We start from the raw sequence: 21,951 nt of genomic DNA, 5'->3' as shown, positions 1-21,951 counted from the left end.
CACACACCACTATGGTGCCTTTGCAGGCCAGTTAACCTAACATGCATATATTCAGGTTGTTGAAGGAAACCAGAGTTGCTGGTTAGTTGGAACCTTCTTGCTACAAGGGTAACAGTTTTAACAACAACTGTTCACCATGGAAACAAGTTAAAAGGGTTTCTGCAACTGGCAAACCCTTCGGTCATGCACTTGTCATTCTCAGTGAGTCACTGCCTGGTTTTCTGTTATTCAGTGCTGCTGAGGCTCATATGGTGGGCAAGCTTCTGCTTTTTGGCACAGTTAAATTAAATCAGTTGTTTACATTTACATTATTGATTGAAAGCCTAATTATTGTTGTTAAAATGTTGCTTCGAAAATGCACTTTGACCTTAAAGCAGTGGTGGTTAACCTTTTTTGAGGTACTGAACCCAACAGTTTCATATACGCATTCACTGAACCCTTCTTTAGTGATAATTAAAATGATTTTTTTTTTCCCAAATTCAAGACATAGGCATATGCTTTTTTTACTCATTTTTTTTACAAAATGAGCCATGCATGAACATCACCTTGCTCAAAGAACAAAACCAACACAGTGCATAAACTCACACCAATTTACGGCACTACTTTATTTTGGCCCCAAATATATATTTCGGCACCTAAAATATTTTTTTTTCTATCTTACTAATTAAAAATAAATTTGGATTTTTTAAAGAAAGAATTTAAAATTTTTTAATAACTTAATTTTTTTTTGTCATTTTGAATCCACAAAATACTTTTTTACTTTTCTCCATGTCCATGCAGCTTCAAGAAGTGTTCCTTAAGTTTTGTCGGTGCGAGACTTGAGTTGTTCAACTTGGCATTGGATATCTTGCAGACGGGACGCTTACTTCCATTCCGTTCCGTGATACACGTGAATCCATGTTGTACATATTTGTCCGACCACTTTTTTTTTTTTTGCTCGACATGTTTAGTATGGATTAAAAAATTGAGAAAGAAACCACACGACATACAACTACGACAGCCGTTGACTACCGCGCGCACTAAATTCCCGGCAGCACTGATTGGGCAAGCAATGTCACGTGATCCTCTCCAGCAAGTGATGCCCAAGCGGGGCGTGTCATCACAACTTTACACAAGTGTGTCTTTACTTCTGCAGCAGAGGCTCCGCCGAACCCCTGAGACCAACTCAACGAACCTCTGGGGTTCAATCAACCCCAGGTTAAGAACCTTGAAGTGTCACTGAAGGAACTGAGATCATCGTCCATTAAACCATACGATGGCTGTATTTGTTCAACGTGTTGATATAAATCTGAGTGATTTAAATGTTCTGTTAAATTTTTATTATGTTCCCTCACTCTACATCATTGTTGTAATGGTCTCACTGGATATCTTGTGAGTCGTGATGCTTCTTTGCATCTGAATCCGGGAGATCTGAACACCACATGACTTATGTTTGTAGTCTGAGGTCTACAAACATAAGTCATGTGTCATGTGCATAGAAACTATGCTCAGTTTATATGCATTCTAAATCTGGACCAAACTTTCAGAAAACTGCAAAACAGCTGAAAGACTGAGTTTCTTTAAATCAAAGCTGAAAACCCACCGGCTTATAGCTGTCTTTGATGATGGCGGTTAACAAAGTGTAATGTTTATTGTTTCACATTTGGTGACTGTAAGATGTTTTTATGATGTAAAGCACTTTGAACTGCCTTGTTGTCGAAAATGTGATATACAAATACATTTGACTTGACTTGTCATGGAAGCTCAGAGTGACTCACCCCAAAAAACATCTGAACTACACTGCATCAAGTCAGCAACATGTAGATGCAAGATTTAGTTTTTCAGTTATTTATGAATCAAATTATACTGGCCTTGACCTGCCACTGCTCTTTTACTACTTAGATTTGTGTGCAGAAAAAGAAAAAGGAAAACTAAGAAAAACTGACATTCTTTTTAATATTTAGTTTTGTGTTTAGTGATTTTAATATTTCATTTTATATTGATGTTTTAAAATGAAAACATGGATGACTGTGAGAAAAAGGGGAAGAGTCTCAGGTAAAACAAAGTTGTTCTTACCACACAATTTATTTACTTCATCCATTATCAAGTTTCTCCTGGAATTCATGATTGTTTTTTAAACCAGCAGTGCATCAAGTGTAAGAAATACTGTCAACTGGAAATAGAAGTTTAGTCACTGAAACTCAATGTTTATTTTTTTTCCTGAAAATTTGCAATAATTTCACAATTATGAATCAGTATAAGAATATATAAATAAATTTCCACAAATTTGCAACTCTCCATTCATCAGTTTTACAGATTGATATTTGAAGCCTGACATACGTATCTCTCACTTAAAAGAAAATGTTTGTTTTTAAATGCTAAAGAATGACTTGGAACTCCAGGAGTCTTGATTTATAAAAGTCTGAAATGTTTTTAAAAAGTGTAGGGACCCTGCAGGATGCAAACTGATAGAAATTTTTCCTCTCACCTGGTCCACAAACATGTGACTGTACAGGAGGGTAAAACACTTTTTCTTTGCCTGTTTTTTTTTGTTTTCATGTGAAGTTGTGTGTGTATGTGTTGTCTGTGTGCAGAAGAAGGTCGTCCTGCGGTTACAGTTTCCGAGAAGCCTGACGTCCCGCCTCCTCGGCGGCAGGCAGAGAGACGCAGCTTGTCCTCCAGTCCTTCCCACTCTGTCCACAACTCAAGGACACACCGGAAGCAGCATCCCGACATCCTCAGACGCACTTCTACTGTCTCTAGTAAAACACACACAGACACACAAATCAGCGATTTTTTTATTTTTTTCCCTGCAGCAGTTTTTTTTTCTTAACCCCATACAGCTGTGGTTTCTAACATATCAGAAAATGGGAAAGTTTGCCATTTTTCTTTTGTAAACACTTTGCACTTTGCTGTATGATAAATGTAAGACAAACAACAAATATGATTGAATTTTTGTTTGTGACACTTTTGTTGTTTGATTTAGCTGTTCTTTAAAGCTGTTAGCCTTTACTCTGCTGACTTGGCATCAGAACCACTGGTAACCCTGTGCCTTTCTTGAGTCTTCAAGGCTTTGATCAGATCTGCTTTATAGATGTCCCAAGAATGTTTATTTGCCTTATTGAAGATTTCTGTACATGTTAGTTGTCCAGGTTCCTGGTTTTTGTATGAGGTTTTAATATGCACCTTCACAGTCACAGTTTTGATCAGGTATACCATTTCTAATTTTTAAGTCCTTATTGAAAAAAAGATGAGTGTTGTCAGGTTCAAACTGCCAACAGTTTGTACCTGTTGTCGTTATGGAACGAAGAGTCAGTTTGACAGTTTGACATTTAACACGCAGTCTGTGGTTAATGTAGCTGGGATGTGAAGACAGCAAGCAGAAAGACAGATGGTGGCTAAAACGTTTCAGTTTGCCTTAGTCTTCTCGGAACACAATGGTTCTAATTTGAACTAAAGAGTATGTTGTCTTGATGCTAAAATACAGTCTAAGAACATTCTGCTCTGGTTCCAAATTTAGATGAAAAAAATATAGAGAATATAGAGACTATATTTATCAGTGTTTCAAAATAGGGGTAGAGAAAATAAAAAGTCCAAATATTTCTGACCGATGCATGCGAAAGAGCTCCAACTTGGCATGAGTACTGAAGTCAGGTCCCGAACATCTAGGACAGGGGTACTCAATACATCGATCGCGATCTACCGGTCGATCGCGGGGAGGTTTTGAGTCGATCTCTGCAGCAGGTGACAAACTGAAGGCCTCCAGGACGCTGAGAGCAGCACTACCTCTTCTGACAGACTTTTTAAAATATTCACTAATACCCAAAACGTCTGCAGCTTCATTAGATAATAATAAAGCCTGGAAACCTGATATCGTAACGGACTGAACATTTTTAACGTAATCTTTGCTCGGCTCGCAGGGCGCAGGCGGTTACCACGGCAACGGGTGTGCTTAACGATAAAGAGAGAAAGAGAGTAAAAAAGTGCGAGAGGTTCTGAGTTGATCACCTGTTCGGGTTATTCTACTTTGTTGCCTTCGCTGTGGTTCATCACAGCCGCTGGAGTTTCTGAACGTTCAATAAATGACAAACTTGGACTAATTACCTCGTTCGTTTGCAGTAAACATCACAACCAACATCAAATAAGACACATATATTTGATTAAATTTTAACAAACAAATGGCTTCTACCACAATAATTGTGTCAAATTACATTAATTATATCCCAAATTCAGAAGATTTGCCTGTACCTTTGCAGAGCTCTTTGGTTCCTCCTACCAGTCCTGCAGTTTCGCATAGTGACGTCATCAAACCAAATTTTGGATATAACTGACTGACACCTGCTGGCCTCAGGTTTGCAACCAGCTGCTGACTGAGAAACGAGTAACCTGCTCCCAGTATCAGAATCTCAACTGAGGAAGAAAATGCATTAGGTTTTCTATCACTTTATCATTTCTGATATAACTGATGTATATTTGCATAGAAAATTAGTCAATAGGGTTTAATTTATAATTTGTATGTCTTCATGCCATGAGGTAGATCTCAGCCGGCTGGTGAGAGAAAAAGTAGATCTTGGTCTCAAAAAGTTTGAGCACCCCTGATCTAGGATCTGTGCTCCACTTCTGCACCCATTCTGTCAGGACACACTATGAGGAAACCTTGGTGTGTCTTGTCAGAAGTATGCATGAAGAATCCAAAAGGTTGATCACAACAAGGCTGTAAAATTTTGAGTCGTGTTGGTCTGCCTCAAAAACTGCAGCATTTAAGTAGACTAGTAAGTACTTTGATCTCTGATGTTCCATCAAGAAGTTGGCTGGTGACTGGAATTGGCCGATTCTTTCCCCAACTTCAATGCCAGATGACAACTTGTTTTATTTTCTGTCAGCGAACGCATCATCCTGAGTGCTTCAAGGTAGAGACACTGTCACTTTTCAGTATCAGTGATGTGTTTGAAATGAATTCAGAGAACCTACCAGAGATATAAGTAGCTATTTGAAAGTTAAGTGTTTAATCACATCTCTGTCATTCAGACTGGCAGAGAGAGAAAAAGCAAGGCAATTTATTTGGATGGCACATTTCAGCACCAAAGCCATTCAAATTGCTTTACATCACAAAAACATAAATCAATCATCAATTATGAAACAAGCAATATTTTTTTTTGTCAGAAGCTATCATCAAAATGCTTGTTTTAACAACAGCAGACCTTTAATTTATGTTGGTGCTTTGCCATTCAATGAGGTATAAACTAACAGAAGTATTGTAAGTATTGTTCTCCTCTTTCTCCTCATTGGTGTATGATGCTTTGACTCTTTCTGTGACGCTAAGAAAGAATGTACTCTGTTCAGTGTCCCTGCTACCAGCTCAGAAAAAACCTGGGTGCAATTTCGAGGTGTGTGTGTTTGCAGGACATAGAATCCAGCGTTTTCCTACATAAATGTCTGACATACAGAACTGAAACAGTGAGGTGATGTCTTTGTAGATGAGCTGATGATATGACAAACACACATTGCCTAGTGCTTATATTGGCATTGCGCTTTCCATTTTAAAGATTTTTTTCCTTTTGTGCCATGTTTCTAATTTCTTCGTTCCTTTCCATTTCCTTTTTCACCTCTAAATTGCTTTTGCAGTCTTCCTAATGCTTTTGCAAAGGCTCTTTCAACAATTTTCAGCTCCTGCTCCATTGTGTCAAACACAAGCTGTTATATTTTTGTGCCTGTGAGTCTTACATGCCTCCTCTGTCATGGACCTGGAAGCTTGGAGAAGCCCACCTAGAGACTGACCCTGCTGGTTGGTTGGCTGTTTGTGGGACCGAGCCAGAAGTTCAGCAGTAGGAAAATATCAACAACAGTACAGAGATAACCAATGACAGCATCACACTGGATGAGAGCAACTAAAACAGTCTGAATTATGGTTATTTTGAAAAGTATTGAAAGATCGTGGTCCAGGCTGTAATGTCTCATATCTTTGTTTTTTTGTTTTGTTTTGTTTTTTTTAATTGCAGTGGATTGGCCAGGTGAGGCTTTTCTGCACTTTGTGGATTTACTAAGATGCTTTTCGGCTGTGTGTGTGTGTTTGAGTACATGGAGTATGTCTGACATTTGCACTTACTACAAAGCTTTCTATTAGTGTATGGTTTGCCTTAAAGTTTTTTTTCTTAACCTGAGAACTAATTGTATTGTTATGATTTTTAAAGCTAACATTTTGACTCTACGTGCTTATCCAGTCTAAACTCTGGCTTTTCTTATTTTGTTTCCTTTTGCGACTTTTAGGAAAGCTCTTCACTGGTTAAAGTGCATTGTCAATTATTTTTTTGCTCATTACTTACTGCATTGCGATTTCAGATTAAATATATTCAAAATGTTGACAATGCACCAGCAAAAATTCTGTTTATATGAAAGTATTTAATTTTATTTGTGTCAATTTTTGAATAATTTCTTGCATGATTCCAGATGGCAGCAGGAAGACTGATACATCTCTCAGCAGTCATGACCCTCGCACTGCTGTACAACTTCGTACCGCACTGAAGAGGCTGAAGGAGATCATGGAGGGAAAGAGCCAGGTACCAAACCCAGCAGAACAGCTGACAGTCAGTGTCCACAAACATGGTTTTCTTTTTTCCTCACCTCCCTTTTGCTTTTAGATGTCTTGAAGGATACACATATATCCGTCAAGATATCATGCAACTTTCTTCCATAAATAAGAAAAAACTTTGTTTCTGGAAGAAAGTTGTGGTTGTTCTGCTACTATCCATTGCAAAATATGTTCCCTCAACTTTCAGAGTTGGTGAATGAATCTTTCTAGAAGCATGGTCAAAAACATTGCAGTTCAATTGAAAAACATTTCATTTCTCCCAAGATAAATTTAATGTAGTCATAGCTCATGTAATCAAAGTGTCCTCAAAGAGTTATTCCGGATGTCGATGATGGGCAGGAAGGATCTCGTGTGGTGGTCAGTCTTCCAATGTATATGAATGTCTTCCAATGTATATGAATATCAAAATCTGTGCACCAAAGACTATATTTTACAGTATCATGACAGACAGGTTAGGGTTAGGTTTCTCCTACCCTTAACTGTGATTAATTGGATGAGGAAAAGCAGAAATGGACTTTAATGTGACAGAATACTAAACCACATCTCATGTTGAAAGGATAATGAAGCAGCCTGTTCCTGGTCATTGTTCACCTTCAGGACAGCGATCTGAAACAGTATTGGATGCCCGACAGCCAGTGTAAGGAATGCTACGACTGCAATGAGAAGTTTACCACCTTCCGCCGCAGACACCACTGCAGGCTGTGTGGCCAGATCTTCTGCAGCCGCTGCTGTAACCAGGAGATCCCTGGAAAGTTCATGGGTTACACAGGTGAGCAAGATCTTAGTCTTTAATCCATATCGCCAGACATGATTTGATCAATTCAATATTTTAGAGATCAATAAAATAAGTAATATTGTTGTTAGTGCTTTTTCTTATATCTTTGTTTATTTCATTTGAACTTTTTTTCCCCTCTCCCGGTGCAGGAGACCTTCGGGCTTGCACGTACTGTCGAAAGCTAGCACTAAGCTACACTCACTCTGCAGACTCCTGCTCCATCGGTGAGGACCTGAACGCCTTGTCGGACTCTCCCTGCTCTGTGTGCGTGTTGGAGCCCAGCGAGCCTCGGACACCAGTGGGAGGACGCAAAGCCAGCCGGAACATCTTCCTCGAGGAAGACCTGACCTGGCAAAGGTGAACTCACTCTGAAAACATAAAAAATCTAACACATTTCCAAAGAGTTCCAGTTGAACATTGATAAAAGGACTGAGATGCAGCTTTTTATTGTTTAGCAGGTGTCTATTTTTAAAAACCACAAAGCTGTGAAGCTAACCTTTTGGTGCCTTATGTAACAGAATTAAAAAGGACTAACATTAACTCTACCTCTACTGCATTCTCTCCTTGACTCTCTTTTCCGCTCTTGCTGTTTTCAGCTGTTTTGCTTTCTATCGACTTTCCCTGTTAACTTCCCTCTTTCTTATTGACATAGAAAAACTCCTATTGGGATGAGAAAGAAGTGAGTCTTGTTGGTTTTTCTTCATTTTTTCCCCACATCTGCCTCAACATTTAGGGCTGATGCTCTGTAGCTTTGCTCAAATGTACAGCTTATAAATCTGACTTGACATAAATAAAGCAGTTCAAAGGGAAAATGAACCACACTGTCTGTCATTAGCATGATTCACCAAGAGCCTCAGAGCACCGGCCTTGCCTCCAGACTCTCCACCCTCCAGGAGGATGTGGGGAAGTCACCAGCGAGGAAGAGGTCAGTCATTCGCTCCTTTATCTTGTTGGTAGTTCTGCTAAAACAAAACTTGTTTTTTCTATATCAGGTCTTCATTTTCTTAACTTTAGCTTATTCCTTTGTTTCAAAAGATATCTAATGTGTTCAAAATACCAATCTTATGAAGTGTGAGTCCTCACACTTCCTCACTAAATCGAGCTGTTTGTGTTCTGGAATGTCTGTTTTGTAATTTAGAAGTTCCAAAATAACAGAAAATAGTCATTTCACCTGGATGGACTCCTGGACTTTCTTTGAATATTGTTTCAGAAATTCCTGACGTGTCGTTATTGTAGTCCCGAAGAAACACTTCAATTTCTCCAAATGTGATTGGTTCATTTTGTATTGATTCTGACCCAATTGAGTATCTTTGAATATTTTTTTCTAATATCAACTATATCAAGATATCAATTGTTTTGAGAAGAGTCGAGGGCAGTCAACCTCATTGGTGCAGACAGAGCACATGCAGAGAGTAACAGGAGATGAAATATTGTTATTATCAGGACATTGCTGCGATAGATGTAATTTACTGTATTATGTTTTACAGTCGTTGGACTCATACTGCTGGTGGCAACTTAGCTGGTGTTCCATTTGCATAGACTATAGTATCAATATCTGCTTCTTTCTGTTTTTCAGTTATTACCTTATAAATCTGTGCACACTGAATTCAAATTTATTAAATTTGTGTCGTGTAAGGGTCAATAGATTTCTTACTTTTTAAATTAGGATAAGTTCATACCCTGATTATTTAGAATGGTGATCAAAGGGAAATAAATGAGCAAAACTAGTTCAGAGCAACTCCCAGACAAGAGGGGAGACCAAATAAAAACTAAAACTTGTTTAAAGTAAAACAATTTTTTTGAGAGGAAATTACATCATAGTGATCAATAAGGTTTGCTTTTGACCAATCTGTAGCTGATGTTTTTGTGAACTCGTATTTTGTCCTTCTGAGGTCGGCCAGTGTGACCAACCTTTCACTGGACCGGTCTGGATCCACCCTGGTTCCGGCCTACGATAGCTCAGTCAGTCCGCCCACCAGCCGGGCCGTGGCTGGCACGAAGAGCGGCACCAAGCTTGACCACAGTGAGGAGGAGAGGAAGATCCTGCTGGTGTGTGCTTTGGTCTAAATGTCTGGTTGTGAAGTTCACAGTGTCAAAAAGAGAGAACTAACGGAGTCTGAGGCTGCGTATGGTCTCTTCTGGGGGCCCATAGTCTGGACTTTTGACTCTGGAATACCCTTCTGTCAGACTATTCACCCTGTGAGCCTTAATGGGCTTTTCAATAAAATCTTTGTCAGTTGAAATGAGAAAACCATGTGCTTAATGGGATAGTTTGGATATTTTTTAAAAGTGATGTTATGATCACTCAGTATCTTACCTAACCTAGATGACTTCTAAACATCTTATTTGCGTAAATGTTACATTAAAATTATGTTAAAATGAAAAACTCAAACAGTTCAACTGAACCTTTGTTCATAGAATTCCCTGCTGCATTATTATCTCTTCAGATGGTGTCCCTGGCAACCCATGCTTATGGCCAAATCATAACATCCCTCTACAACACAGATCGAAGGTTATTCTCCCAGACTGTAACCCTAGCATAGTTTTTGTTGTAATTAACCTGTGACTTCTGCATAAATAGATGTTCAGTTCAAAGTTTAAATGATTAAAGTGTTTGAAGCTTAGTGATGATGTTTAAAGTTATGCTCCGTTATGATGGAAAAAATTGTAATTGCCCTAATCCTATCGTCTCTAATCCTGTTCAGCTTCCATGATAACCATACAAAACATGGATAAAGAAACTATCTACCTCGGGTAAGATACTGACTGCTCATAATCCCCTCCTATTGAAGACTTAATGGAGCTCACAGAAGAGAACATGACCTCGCTGGATGTCCTAGTTAAATAAGCTGGTGGTTTAAATTCCAAACAGTGTTCTGGGTGGGTTTAGGGATACTTCTAAGCTGTCAGTCAAATTATTCAAAACGTTTCCTCATGATGTCTGACATCACAGAAACTTTGTTCCAGGATTCTTCCCAGCTCAAGGAGCTTTGGAAGAAGATCTGCCACAGCAATACAGGTATGGAGTTTCAGGACCACAGATACTGGCTGAGGACCTACCCCAACTGTATTGTGGGAAAGGAACTTGTTAACTGGCTGCTGAGGAATGGTACCATCTCCACCAGGTAGAATGTCGTTGGGCGTAGGAACGTTTAAGGCTTTCTGTCATCTCTCCAACTAATGTGAGAAGAGAAACACTTGCACTGTAATCTATGTGTAGGGCCCAGGCTATTGCAATAGGCCAGGCATTAGTAGACGGTCGCTGGCTTGATTGCGTCACTCACCATGACCAGCTGTTCAGAGATGAGTACGCCCTTTATCGCCCCCTGCAGGTAGGAGTCCATTTACTTAACACAAAGGAATAGAAAAAACTGAAATGTTTTTTTTTCCTCCAGGATATTTATCGTCTCTCCATCTGTACCAGAGCACAGAGTTCTCGGAAACGCCCTCTCCAGACAGCGACAGTATCAACTCCATCGAGGGACAGTCAGAGCCATCCTGGTTCAAGGACATCAAATTTGACGACAGCGACACAGAGCAACTTGCCTATGAGTCTGACTACACCGTGCCAAGTAGGCATGACACCCGACAGCTTGGTGAGGCTGAGTGTGTTGGTGTATGTATTAAAACCTGTCTCTGTCCAGATTCTGCCAGCCCCAGCAAGAGGACATCGGTAAGCAGCTTCCATTCAGCGGTGGACAGCGACTCCGCTGCCTCCATCAACCTCAACATGGAGCAGAACAATGTGAACTTTCACATCAAGAAGCAGTCAAAGTACCCACATGTGCCACCTCCTGCAGACCAGAAAGGTAGGAAGATATGTTTAAAGATCTTCTACATAGATTCTGTAGAGCAATGATGCCCACAGTGGGTTCTTGAGGGCTGGCAACCTGCATATTTTAGTTATCTCCCTGGTTGAACTCACCTGGATCAAATGATGATCCAGGTGTCTTCATGCTGAGAAAGTTGTAACTACCACCAGGGAGAGAACTACAACATGGGCACCATGATTTAAAACTACATCATGCAACTTTTACAAAAAAAAAAAAAAATGTGCTAAAACTGTCACTATGTTGGGACAGTCTAATATGAGACAGATAATCTGTGAAAAGATTGGTCTGCTCCACCTCTTTTATCCTTCCTAAGCTAATATTGCCATCTGAAGAAATGCACTGCTAATGGGTGCTCAAACTTTTTGAGACCAAGATCTACTTTTTCTCTCACCAGTCGGCTGAGATCTACCTCATGGCATGAAGACATACAAATTATAGATTAAACCCTATTGACTAATTTTCTATGCAAATATACATCAGTTATATCAGAAATGATAAAGTGATAGAAAACCTAATGCAGTTTCTTCCTCAGTGAGATTCTGACATTGGGAGCAGGTTACTGGTTTCTCAGTCAGAAGCTGGTTGCAAACCTGAGGCCAGCAGGTGTCAGTCAGTTCTGGTAGATCCAAAATTTGGTTTGATGACGTCAATATGCAAAACTACAGACTGATAGGAGGAACCAAAGAGCTCTGCAAAGGTACAGGCAAATCTTCTGAATTTGGGATATAATTAATGTAATTTGACATAATTATTGTGGTAGAAGCCATTTGTTTGTTAAAACTTAATCAAATATATGTGTCCTATTTGACGTTTGTTGTGACGTTTACTGCAAACGAACGAGGTAATTAGTCCAAGTTTGTCATTTATTGAACGTTCAGAAACTCCAGCGGCTGTGATGAACCACAGCGAAGGTAAACAAAGGTAAAATAACCCGAACAACTCAGAACCACTCGCACTTTTTTACTCTCTTTCTCTCTCTTTACCGTTAAGCACACCCGTTGCCGTGGCAACTGCCTGCGCCCCTCAAGCCGAGCAAAGATTGAGTTAAAAACGTTCAGTCCGTTACGATATCAAGTTTCAGGCTTTATTATTATTTAATGAAGCTACAAACGTTTTGGATCTTAGTGAATATTTTTGATAAGCCTGTCAGAAGAGAAAGTGCTGCTCTCAGCGTCCTGCAGAGATTGACTCAAAACCTCCCCCGCGATCGACCGGTAGATCGCGATCGACGTATTGAGCACCCCTGGTTTAAAACAACCAATAAGAGCCAGGAGGAGGGGCTTAGAGCTATCAGTCAATTTGTGTAAGTAATGCTTAATGTGCTAATGGTGGAAAACAACTTAATGTTCCAGAAAAGCAGTTTATCCACCATCATCAATAGCCATGCTAACTAGCCCTAGCATTCATGACAGGCTATGTTGTAGTGAACCAGCTGTAGCTTAGCAGAGAGCGAAGGGGAGGCTGTGAATAACACATACATGAGTGTGATTGATGGTGCTAAGACCCTCCTCCTGGCTCTTATTGGTTGCTTCTGATCGAGCAGTTCATTTGTTCAGATGATGGCAGAACTGTAGGAGAAGGCAGGGGAGCCCAAACTTTTCATAGATTGTCTGTCTCATACACAAAATAGTGAGAGTTTTTACAAATAAGTCAGAATCGTACTTTTTATAAAAGTTGCATACTCTAAAACATTGCTGAATATAGCAGAACTTTTCTAGTTGAGAATGTTTTGGGGAGAAATTTTTTTTCCCGGCCATCGTTTTGCTGCTTCCTCTAGTGCAGCATGCTGATGCTTTGCATATAGTGCATACTCACTTTTTACTTTGAAATAATCCCTATTGCGTTCACTTCCATTAAGCTTGTTGTGCACACTCTTCCAGCCGAGTTTCTCATTTCGGAGGACGGAGGGCAGAACATCATCATCAGTGATGCCTTCATCAAAGGTAGGGACTCATCGCTTCCTCATTCTGCAGTCTTGTTGTGTCACATGAGCAGCTCCACAGAGCTCTTCCTCTTTTTGAGCTGCTGTTTGTGATACAGAGTCTCTGTTCAACCGTCGCGTGGAGGAGAAGGCCAAAGAAATGCTGTTCACTCCGCTGGGCTGGCACCACAGCTCTCTGGATCAGCTCAGAGAGGAGAATGGGGAGAAGATGGCCATGGAGAGGCTGCTGTGAGTGGAGGACCATCTGTGTTTGTGGTTCATGATTGCTGTGAGAAGCTGGGATTGAAGTCAGGGCTTCTTGTACCTTTGGTCCCTAGCTGCTCATGTCTGTAAAACCAAGAAGACGGTGTATTTAAATAGATTGTGCTTTTATGAACAGTCCACAAACTAACACTAGTTGTGTAGTAACTCAGAACAGATTGATTTGCTCTTTTTGAACACTCGTGACTTATAGGCTGTAGTAAATAATTAAACTAGATTCATTGTCTTGATGGATGGATTTACTTCAAATAACCTTTTATGGTGTTTGAAAAAATATTGTCTTTTTGCAGGTAGATCACATCCATGAATATTTTCCAGGCACATAGTGCTATTTTATAGCACAAAGTCAAGCAACTATGTTACCTTCAGTTGCTACATAAATCAGATATGACTTAAAAAAAATTAAATTGTGATTTAAAACTTTGAAATTGGGACTGTGTCTCTTTAAAAACTCCTGCTTTTTCTGAATCTCTACCTTCAGGAATTTATTACAACATGACACACTGTTCTTTAGAACCCCTTGAATATATTTCTGGCTGTTCTGAGCAAAAATGATCAGTTTTTTGCTCTTCCTTCATGGATTCAGTGACTGACAATTAATCTGGCTGATCTTTTCAGCTCAGCCAACCACAGCCACATGATGGCGCTGCTGCAGCAGCTGCTCTACAGCGAGTCTCTGTCTCTGTCCTGGAGGGACATCATCGTTCCTGTGGTTCGGCAAGTGGTCCAGACTGTCCGGCCCGACGTTCGCAACTGTGACGACGACATGGACATCCGACAGTTGGTGCACATCAAGAAGGTCAGACTAGCTCTTTCACCTCTGTGTTTGGGATATTAAGAGGGAATTTGGACAGCCTGTCAGTTATTTTCCAAAACTTCCAATGGTTCATTGGAATTAGCTGAGACGTTTGAACTGAATGAGCTCTCCAAAAAGCTCAGCTCGTCTAGTTTCAGTTTTTGAGGCAAGTAAAACCATATGATAGAACCATGCATGATTTACCATACTGGCAAATCAGATTTAGCTGAATGGTAAATCAGTATCCTGTTTTCACAATAACAGTGCTTCCTGAAAACAGTTTGAAAGGAAACTGAAGATGTTTTATTTAGCTTTTACTTTAAGTTGTCTTTACACAAGTTTATGAGAAAAAAATTATTTAGTTTTTATATTTAACAATGTCTATAAATGAGGAATTTATTGAATATTTTTCCATCAACATTTTCATTTGAGCTATTTTATCCTTTCATTACAACCATAAGACATAGTTCCCCAACTAGTCTTATTAAAATGTATATATTTTATTTAGTTATGAATAATTTCTCCTTTTTATTAATTTGTTTTTATATTTTGTTTATATTTAGAAGTCTTCACACTAGACTTGTTTAATTTTCTTTTGAATATTATTTGTATCTGTTAGTTTATTTATAATGTTTTGTGCATACAATTGATACTAGAGGTTTACATACATTCAATAAAGATGCACCTTTTATTTCTCTCTGTCTGAAACTTTTCTTGTTTTAGGTCAGGTAGAATTACCAAAATTATGTCTGTTTGCTAATGACAGAAGACTTGGCGAGAACAATTTTGGGAATTGTTTCTCCCTTAAATTCAGAGGTTTATATACAGAATTTCTGTTTCTTTAAAAAATAAGGGAAAACCCAGATGATAATTTCACAACTTTGGATCTTTCTAATTGATGAACTTAGACATTTAAGTCTTCAGATTGTTCTTAATAAATTCACTTCAGACAGTGAGAAACACAAGAAACACAAGGGCATGTCTTTTTATTCAGTATATGTAAACTTCTTGTTTTGTCTGTATATGGAGTAGAAATTCCTTTAGTTTCCTGCACCACATTCATGCTCCTGTGTGATGTTCAACAGATTTAGTCTCTTTTGATGTATTTGACAATGTTTGTAGGGTTTTCATCCATTTGGCACAGTGGGGCATTGGTCATTTTTTATCCTGTAAAGCACTTTCTGTTGCACACCGTTGTATGAAAGGGACCATAAAAATAAAGGGGAAATGATGGGGTTGAATAAATCTCACCTATCTTTGTGGTTCAGATTCCTGGAGGCAGGAAGTTTGACTCCATGATGGTAAACGGCTTCCTGTGCACCAAGAACATCGCCCACAAGAAGGTAAAGGCATTCTCTGTCTGGCTAAAGTTTCCATTGTTGAACATTTTGCACCAGCACAAATGCAGAAAAAGGTTCTGATAGTCAAAGTATTCATAGTCATAGTGCTGTTATTAAAGTGTAATTCTCACCTGAAATCAGATGAACTCCTCCATCAAGAACCCCAAAATTCTGCTGTTGAAGTGTTCCATCGAGTACCTGTACAGAGAAGAAACCAAGTTCACCTGCATTGAGCCCATTGTGCTCCAGGTGAGGCGGTTATTCTGACACAAAGATGCATGAGTCACACCTCTGTTGTGAAACTCATGTTATTGCCACCTCCGCTACAGGAACGGGAATTCCTGAAAAACTATGTTCAGCGGATCGTAGATGTCCGCCCTAACCTGGTGTTGGTGGAGAAGACGGTGTCGCGTATCGCTCAAGACATGCTGCTGGAGCACGGCATCACTCTGGTCATCAACGTCAAATCGGTCAGTGGGACATGTTTCAGCTATCAGGTGGTTGATAATGCCCTCTGTAGAAGATAAGGAAGACAGATGGTACTCGTATTCCCTCTTCAAACACATTATATGCATGCCCTGTGAGTAGTTATAACCTTCACAACATCAAATGGTATCGGCCAAAATAAGAATCATTTCTAACTTTCTGTCATCAGAAAGTGGCACTAACTGAGAATGTTCAGGTGAAGAGGTGAGAGAAATAAACCTAACCTATGTCTCTACACACATCGCCCTAAAATCACTGGGAAGAGACGGAGTCAACACAGGCTCAAGTCAACTGCAGAAGGAAAAGATTTGTGATGGCAGAAAGTTAGAAAGTTGATCTTTAAAAGGTCAGGCCTTTTAAAGATCAGGGATTGGCCAGAAAACTGCAGTGGTTGCACCCTGAATCCTCAACATAAAAAGTTATTTTCTCTAATTACAGTGAAATAGAATGGCAATGCATGTTTTGGATAAAAGCACTATCCCAATTTGTTCTTTATAGGTTAATTAATAGGGATTATAACTTGTTCTTTCTCCATGGTAGCAAGTCTTGGATCGAGTGAGTCACATGACCCAGGGGGATCTGGTGATGTCCATGGACCAGCTCCTCACCAAACCTCGCCTGGGAACCTGCCACAAGTTCTACATGCAGCCCTTCTCCCTGCCCAACAGTAAGACCCTCTGTCAGCTGCCGTCTGTCGGACATGCAGTCATTCCTCTCTGTTTTTTTCCAGACGAGTCAAAGACTCTGATGTTCTTTGACGGCTGCCCGCCTCACTTGGGATGCTCCATCAAACTGCGCGGCGCACCAGAGTATGAGCTAGCCAGGGTGAAAGACATAATTATGCTGATGGTGTGCGTTGCCTACCACTCCCAGCTGGAGATCTCCTTCCTCATGGACGAGTTTGCTATGCCCCCCAGCTTACCCCAGAGTAGCTCCTTTCCATGCCTCCTGGAGTGCTCTGCTCCCGATGAGGAGATGGACGGAGACAGCATGGAGAAAACGGCAGTGAGCGATAACTCTACGTTGGGGGAACAATCTGAAGACGCACCTTTTCCGGAGCCTTCAACTAAAACTGAAGATATAGATATTCTCAGAGTCACGCAAAACCCCCAGCCGGTTCTGTTGTCCGTCCAAGAGGAGGCTGGAAACTCTGAGACCAGGACTTCTTCTCCTTGCTCCAGTCCTCCCCCCCCTCCTCTATCCATCTGTCCTCAGTTCCTTGTTGGGGAGGAGCAGGAAATGGGCTCAGACACTCTGGTCAGCACCTCTGAGGGGGAGACATTGGGAGAACTTGGTTTGGAGGATGAGGAGCGCTCAGGTACCCCCACCCCTAAGTTATTCCGAGACCCCTTGCAGGACGACACAGGGATGTTCATTGCTGAACACGTGGACTCCTCCGACGACCGCCTTAAGTCCATCTCTGCTGTGTTTAAACATGAGCTAAAGGACATCATCCTGTGCATTTCCCCCTTCATTACTTTCAAAGAGCCATTCCTCCTCACACCAGGGGGCATGCACTGCCCCAGCAGGGACTACTTCCCTGAAGAGGTACTGCTGTCTTGACTCAAAGCTCAAGATTGGAAACTAAAGCTTCTCTAGTTTGTTGTTATCCCTTGTAAGTGTTGTAAGTATTTGTCTCTCCTGTAGGTCTACCTGTCTCCTCTCCTCAGCAAGGACCTGAAGGAGCTAGATGGACGCAGAAAACGCCAGCTGCTCAAAGACTCAGCTCCATCCTCTGCGGCCAGCGGACAGACCAACGGCACCACCCAGCCCAGACCCACCGACGTCCTGCCCTGCCACGGCCTCACCACCACCCGCATCGTGGATCACCTGAGCAGCAGCCAGGACCTGGCCAGAATGTTGGCAGACTACAGAGCAAAAGGTGGCCGGATCCGGCAGAAAGAAGCAAGCGACGCTTTTGGCTCTGCTGGCCCTGCTGCTGCAGGCAGCAGCAGCCAGAATCGGGCACCAGATGTTCCGGTCAAGCCGCTCGGAAAGGCTGAGAGCGAGGAGGAGAAAACAGGCAAACAAAATGACGTGAACTGGACCCCAAAGGTACAATTTATGGATAAGACACTCTATCTTTTAACCTCCTTAAAATCCTGAATTTCTTAATTATATCTGGACTGTCTTCAGCCAGTCTGGACAAACCTGGAAAATTACTGTGTAGGTCTGGATTAATACTTAAGAAGGAAAACTTCAATGTGGGAAAACATTAGATTTTATTTGTTTTTTGCATTTTCTGCTGCTCAAAACTAGAGCTGGATGACATGGCTGTAAAACATCTCATGATATAAATGTTTCATATTAGTCATTAGATAATTATTAATTGGTTATTTGTTTTAATATCCTAAATACTGGTGATAGGACATTTCCTGTTTTATACAGTTTCCTTTTAAGCTGTTTGATTCTTTTTCTTCTTTCACTCCACACCATTGTTTTCCATTTATTACCAGTTGTGAAACTTGGTGGCAAAACATGAGTTAAATTATCAAAATTCTACCATACATACTTTCTATAGAGTGATCATTTGTTTTTGTGTAAACACAGCGAATACATGCACAAATTGACTGCAGAAAAAGTAGGCTGGCCTTTAAAAGCTCTCTGGTTTGCCATGGGTACCTACATTAGCTAGCATGCTGTCAGGATACTACTAATGTTTTATCACAACATGATAAAATAAGTTAGGAGGCAATTTGCTCTGGTGGCAAATTGTAAATTATCTACTTTTAAGTAGTTAAGTCATGACTACTACTAAGTATACATGACTTAACTACTTAATGCTGCTTCTTGAAGTGCAGCAAGGTTCCATAAAGACATGAAACAAAGCTGTCCTCCTTGTCAACTTAAAAGTTTTCAGGGTGTCTGCCTCACAGGCTAAAACTGTGAGCTGGTTCCACAGGTGACGAGCCTGATAACTAAAGGATCTGTCTCCCTGTCTATATTTTGACAAGGTTCTAGGAACTAGCAGTAAACCTGCAACCTGAGAGCAAAGTGCTCTGTTAGGAACATCTGGACCAATCAGGTATCTGATATGTAATAGAGCTAATTAATAAGGGCTGTTTTGCAAGAAATATATTATATTCTATTCTGGATTTAACAGGGAGCCAATGAAGAGAAGCTAAAATAGGAGAAACATAATCTTTTTTTTTTTTTAATTTTCATCAGAATTCTTGCAGCAGCATTTTGGATCAACTGAAGACTTCTCACTTCCTGACTGTAAAGAACTACTGGTAGAAGTTTCAGTGGTTAGCTTAGCTAACCAAATCAGAGGTGCTGATTTATAAATGGTTCTTCTTCTCTTTCCTTAGCTGGACTGTTTGAACCCGACCAACCATCAGAGGCTCTGTGTGCTGTTCAGCAGCTCCTCCCTTCAGTCCAACAATGCGCCCAACCCCTGCGTCAGCCCCTGGTAAGCTGCTCACACGCAGAATGTCTGAGTCAGAACCATCGCTGTTTGGACTCAGTGTGTGTGTCTTTCAACAGGATCGTCACCATGGAGTTCTATGGCAAGAACGATCTGTCGCTGGGTGTGTTTCTGGAGCGGTATTGCTTCAGGTGAGACTCGCTTCAAGTGGCTGTAGCCGGTTTTAGGGTCCGTTGGCTTCAACGGATGTTTGCTCTGCAGGCCATCGTACCAGTGTCCCAGCATGTTCTGTGAGACTCCCATGGTGCATCACGTACGCCGCTTCGTGCATGGCAGCGGCTGCGTGCAGATAGTGCTGAAGGAGCTGGACTCGCCCGTCCCAGGCTACCAGCACACCATTCTTAACTACTCATGGTGCCGTGTCTGCAAACAGGTGAGCCACATATGAGGTTGGGTCTGCTGGGAAATCACTTCTGCTGCTGTTTTCCCTCCCTGTTAACTCTGTGCTGCCCTCTGCAGGTGACTCCAGTGGTGCCTCTGTCCAATGATTCGTGGTCCATGTCTTTCGCCAAATATTTGGAGCTTCGCTTCTACGGCCACCAGTACACCAGGCGAGCCAACGCCGAGCCCTGCGGACACTCCATCCATAAAGACTACCACCAGTATTTCTCCTACAACCAGATGGTAGCTTCCTTCAGGTTGGTCTCCTCCTGCTCACTGCCTTCTGACCTCCAACAGATCAACACGAATATCACCTTTTAAAGGGCAATATTTTGCAAAGTTGACTTTTTAAAACTTTATCATGTAATACTCGTATTCCCTCTTCAAAAACATGGTGTGGTGCTTGGATTTTTTTTTTCATGAATGACTGAGAAATCCTTGAATCTCCCATGGCAACCATTTGGGGTTGCCTAAACATTTGCTTTCAATTTAATTCAAAAATACTTTATTCATCCCAAAGATAAATTAAATTATATCACAACACTACAAAACTCCTTCTTGGAGGTCCAGTCCCCAAGCTGATCATCTGCTTCACAGGGCACCCGTTTTCTACTTACCTCCTTCAGACTAGCCAGCTGAAGGAGCTAACCTGGTGTTTGCTAACCACCAGGTTATCAAACACCTGGTGGAACTGAACATCAGCTGAAATCATTATAGGATATATTTCAGTACAACCGCCCTTAGGTGGTTGGAAATGCCATGATGTAGAAGCGCTGTTGTGATGACTTCCTGTAAAAGTGGGGTGATGATGGGGGTAGGAACTTTTTAAAGAGACAGAGGTCCAATTTCAATGCACCTAATTGCAAAGTCAAATGTCTTGAGTAGTTTTATATTTACAGCATTTCTAAAAGTGGAAGTAACGCAGTTACTTTATTGTGCTATAAAATCACATTATATGCATGGAAAATGCATAATGCAATTTAAAAAATCCTTTATTGACCCACAAAGGGAAAATTTATTTTCAGAGTGACGGGCAATAACAGCAAATAGTCTCACAAAGATAAAATAGATGTAAAAACAAGATGAAGAATAAAATACTGTGCAGTTAAGGCAAACTTTCAATGTAAATACTTTATAAAAAATACTCCAGTTCAGAGGAATGCAACTGAGTTGGATCAATAAAAAATGTTTGACACTTTGAGCCCTAAAAAGACAAACTATTTACAATTAGTGACAATAAAAACTGAACAAAAATGATCAAACAAATATAATAATGCCCCTTTTTAGAAGAAATTGGTGTAGAAGAGAATCTTGTGTTGAAGCATTTATTCATCAGAATTCACATCTCCTTCAGTAAACTGATTAATCTATACTTGTGCAGCTACACCTCTGTCCGGCTGCTGGAGATCTGTCTTCCTCGTCCCAGGATCTTCATCAGGAATCTGGGCCCGTCCAAAGCCAACCTGCAGCAGGACCTAAAGGACTTCTCTCAGAAGTGAGTGGATCCGTTCTTCTGGTGTCGCTCCACTGTTCCTGTTCCCACCCAGAACAGACCAGGTGCTGTTCTGACCGGTTCTCTCTCTGTGCAGGGTGGTTCAGGTGTACCTGGCCATCGACGACCGGCTCACCTCCCTGAAGACCGACACGTTCAGTAAGACCCGGGAGGAAAAGATGGAGGACCTGTTTGCTCAGAAAGATGTAGGTGATGGTCCTCACCCCTCACCCAGAGTGTCTGGACCCTGGGTTGGCCTCATGTTTGGTTTCTGATGGCAGATGGAGGAGGCGGAGCTTCGCAGCTGGATTGACAAGCTTCAGGGGCGCCTGCAGTCGTGTGGCCTGGACTCCCCTCAGCAGCTGCAGGTCGTCATGGAGTCACTGGTGGTGAAGAAGCAGAATCTGTGTGAGATGCTGCAGTTCTGGAACAGCAGGTAGGAGCCGACGCGTTCAGTCCGTCTGTAGAACCTGATCTGTTGTTTCAGCCAGCATGTCTGAAACAACTTCATACGGCTTCACCTAGTGGTAGAAAATAAAATGTTCAACATCTGTAAAATTTAGTCTTGATGTCAACTAAACATCAGACTAGCAGGTTCTGCTAATGCAGGGGTGTTCAATATGTGACCAGGGTCCAATTGTGGCCCTTAA

The 21,951-nt window shown here is 41.1% G+C and overlaps 1 protein-coding gene across 9 annotated transcripts in view; it reads left to right on the top strand.

Annotated features, from left to right (window-relative positions):
- pikfyve (phosphoinositide kinase, FYVE finger containing) overlaps nt 1–21,951 on the top strand; it is a 32,441-nt gene that overhangs the window by 2,897 nt on the left and 7,593 nt on the right. For 4 of the 9 annotated variants that reach the window (XM_055059848.1, XM_055059849.1, XM_055059846.1 and 1 more), the window contains exons 3-28: nt 2,574–2,741; nt 6,427–6,536; nt 7,166–7,337; nt 7,493–7,700; nt 7,996–8,022; nt 8,179–8,268; nt 9,236–9,392; nt 10,311–10,468; nt 10,564–10,675; nt 10,768–11,152; nt 13,057–13,119; nt 13,217–13,346; nt 13,998–14,178; nt 15,444–15,518; nt 15,657–15,764; nt 15,845–15,985; nt 16,542–16,668; nt 16,732–17,549; nt 17,649–18,056; nt 19,313–19,413; nt 19,488–19,559; nt 19,630–19,801; nt 19,888–20,066; nt 21,191–21,304; nt 21,399–21,507; nt 21,583–21,737. In XM_055059848.1, coding sequence (XP_054915823.1) covers nt 2,574–2,741; nt 6,427–6,536; nt 7,166–7,337; nt 7,493–7,700; nt 7,996–8,022; nt 8,179–8,268; nt 9,236–9,392; nt 10,311–10,468; nt 10,564–10,675; nt 10,768–11,152; nt 13,057–13,119; nt 13,217–13,346; nt 13,998–14,178; nt 15,444–15,518; nt 15,657–15,764; nt 15,845–15,985; nt 16,542–16,668; nt 16,732–17,549; nt 17,649–18,056; nt 19,313–19,413; nt 19,488–19,559; nt 19,630–19,801; nt 19,888–20,066; nt 21,191–21,304; nt 21,399–21,507; nt 21,583–21,737 — 4,540 coding nt within the window. Of the gene's footprint in view, nt 1–2,411; nt 2,499–2,573; nt 2,742–6,426; nt 6,537–7,165; nt 7,338–7,492; nt 7,701–7,995; nt 8,023–8,178; nt 8,269–9,235; nt 9,393–10,310; nt 10,469–10,563; nt 10,676–10,767; nt 11,153–13,056; nt 13,120–13,216; nt 13,347–13,997; nt 14,179–15,443; nt 15,519–15,656; nt 15,765–15,844; nt 15,986–16,541; nt 16,669–16,731; nt 17,550–17,648; nt 18,057–19,312; nt 19,414–19,487; nt 19,560–19,629; nt 19,802–19,887; nt 20,067–21,190; nt 21,305–21,398; nt 21,508–21,582; nt 21,738–21,951 lie in introns of those variants that run through there. The other 5 variants (XM_055059851.1, XM_055059850.1, XM_055059853.1 and 2 more) reach the window with 4 other exon arrangements.

This window comes from Poeciliopsis prolifica, unplaced genomic scaffold, assembly GCF_027474105.1.
Source record: "Poeciliopsis prolifica strain line A6 unplaced genomic scaffold, Auburn_PproV2 SCAFFOLD056, whole genome shotgun sequence".
Classification (NCBI taxonomy): Eukaryota; Metazoa; Chordata; class Actinopteri; order Cyprinodontiformes; family Poeciliidae; genus Poeciliopsis; species Poeciliopsis prolifica.
Note: the sequence above shows the minus strand (reverse complement) of the source record. Positions and strands in the feature narration are given on the sequence as shown.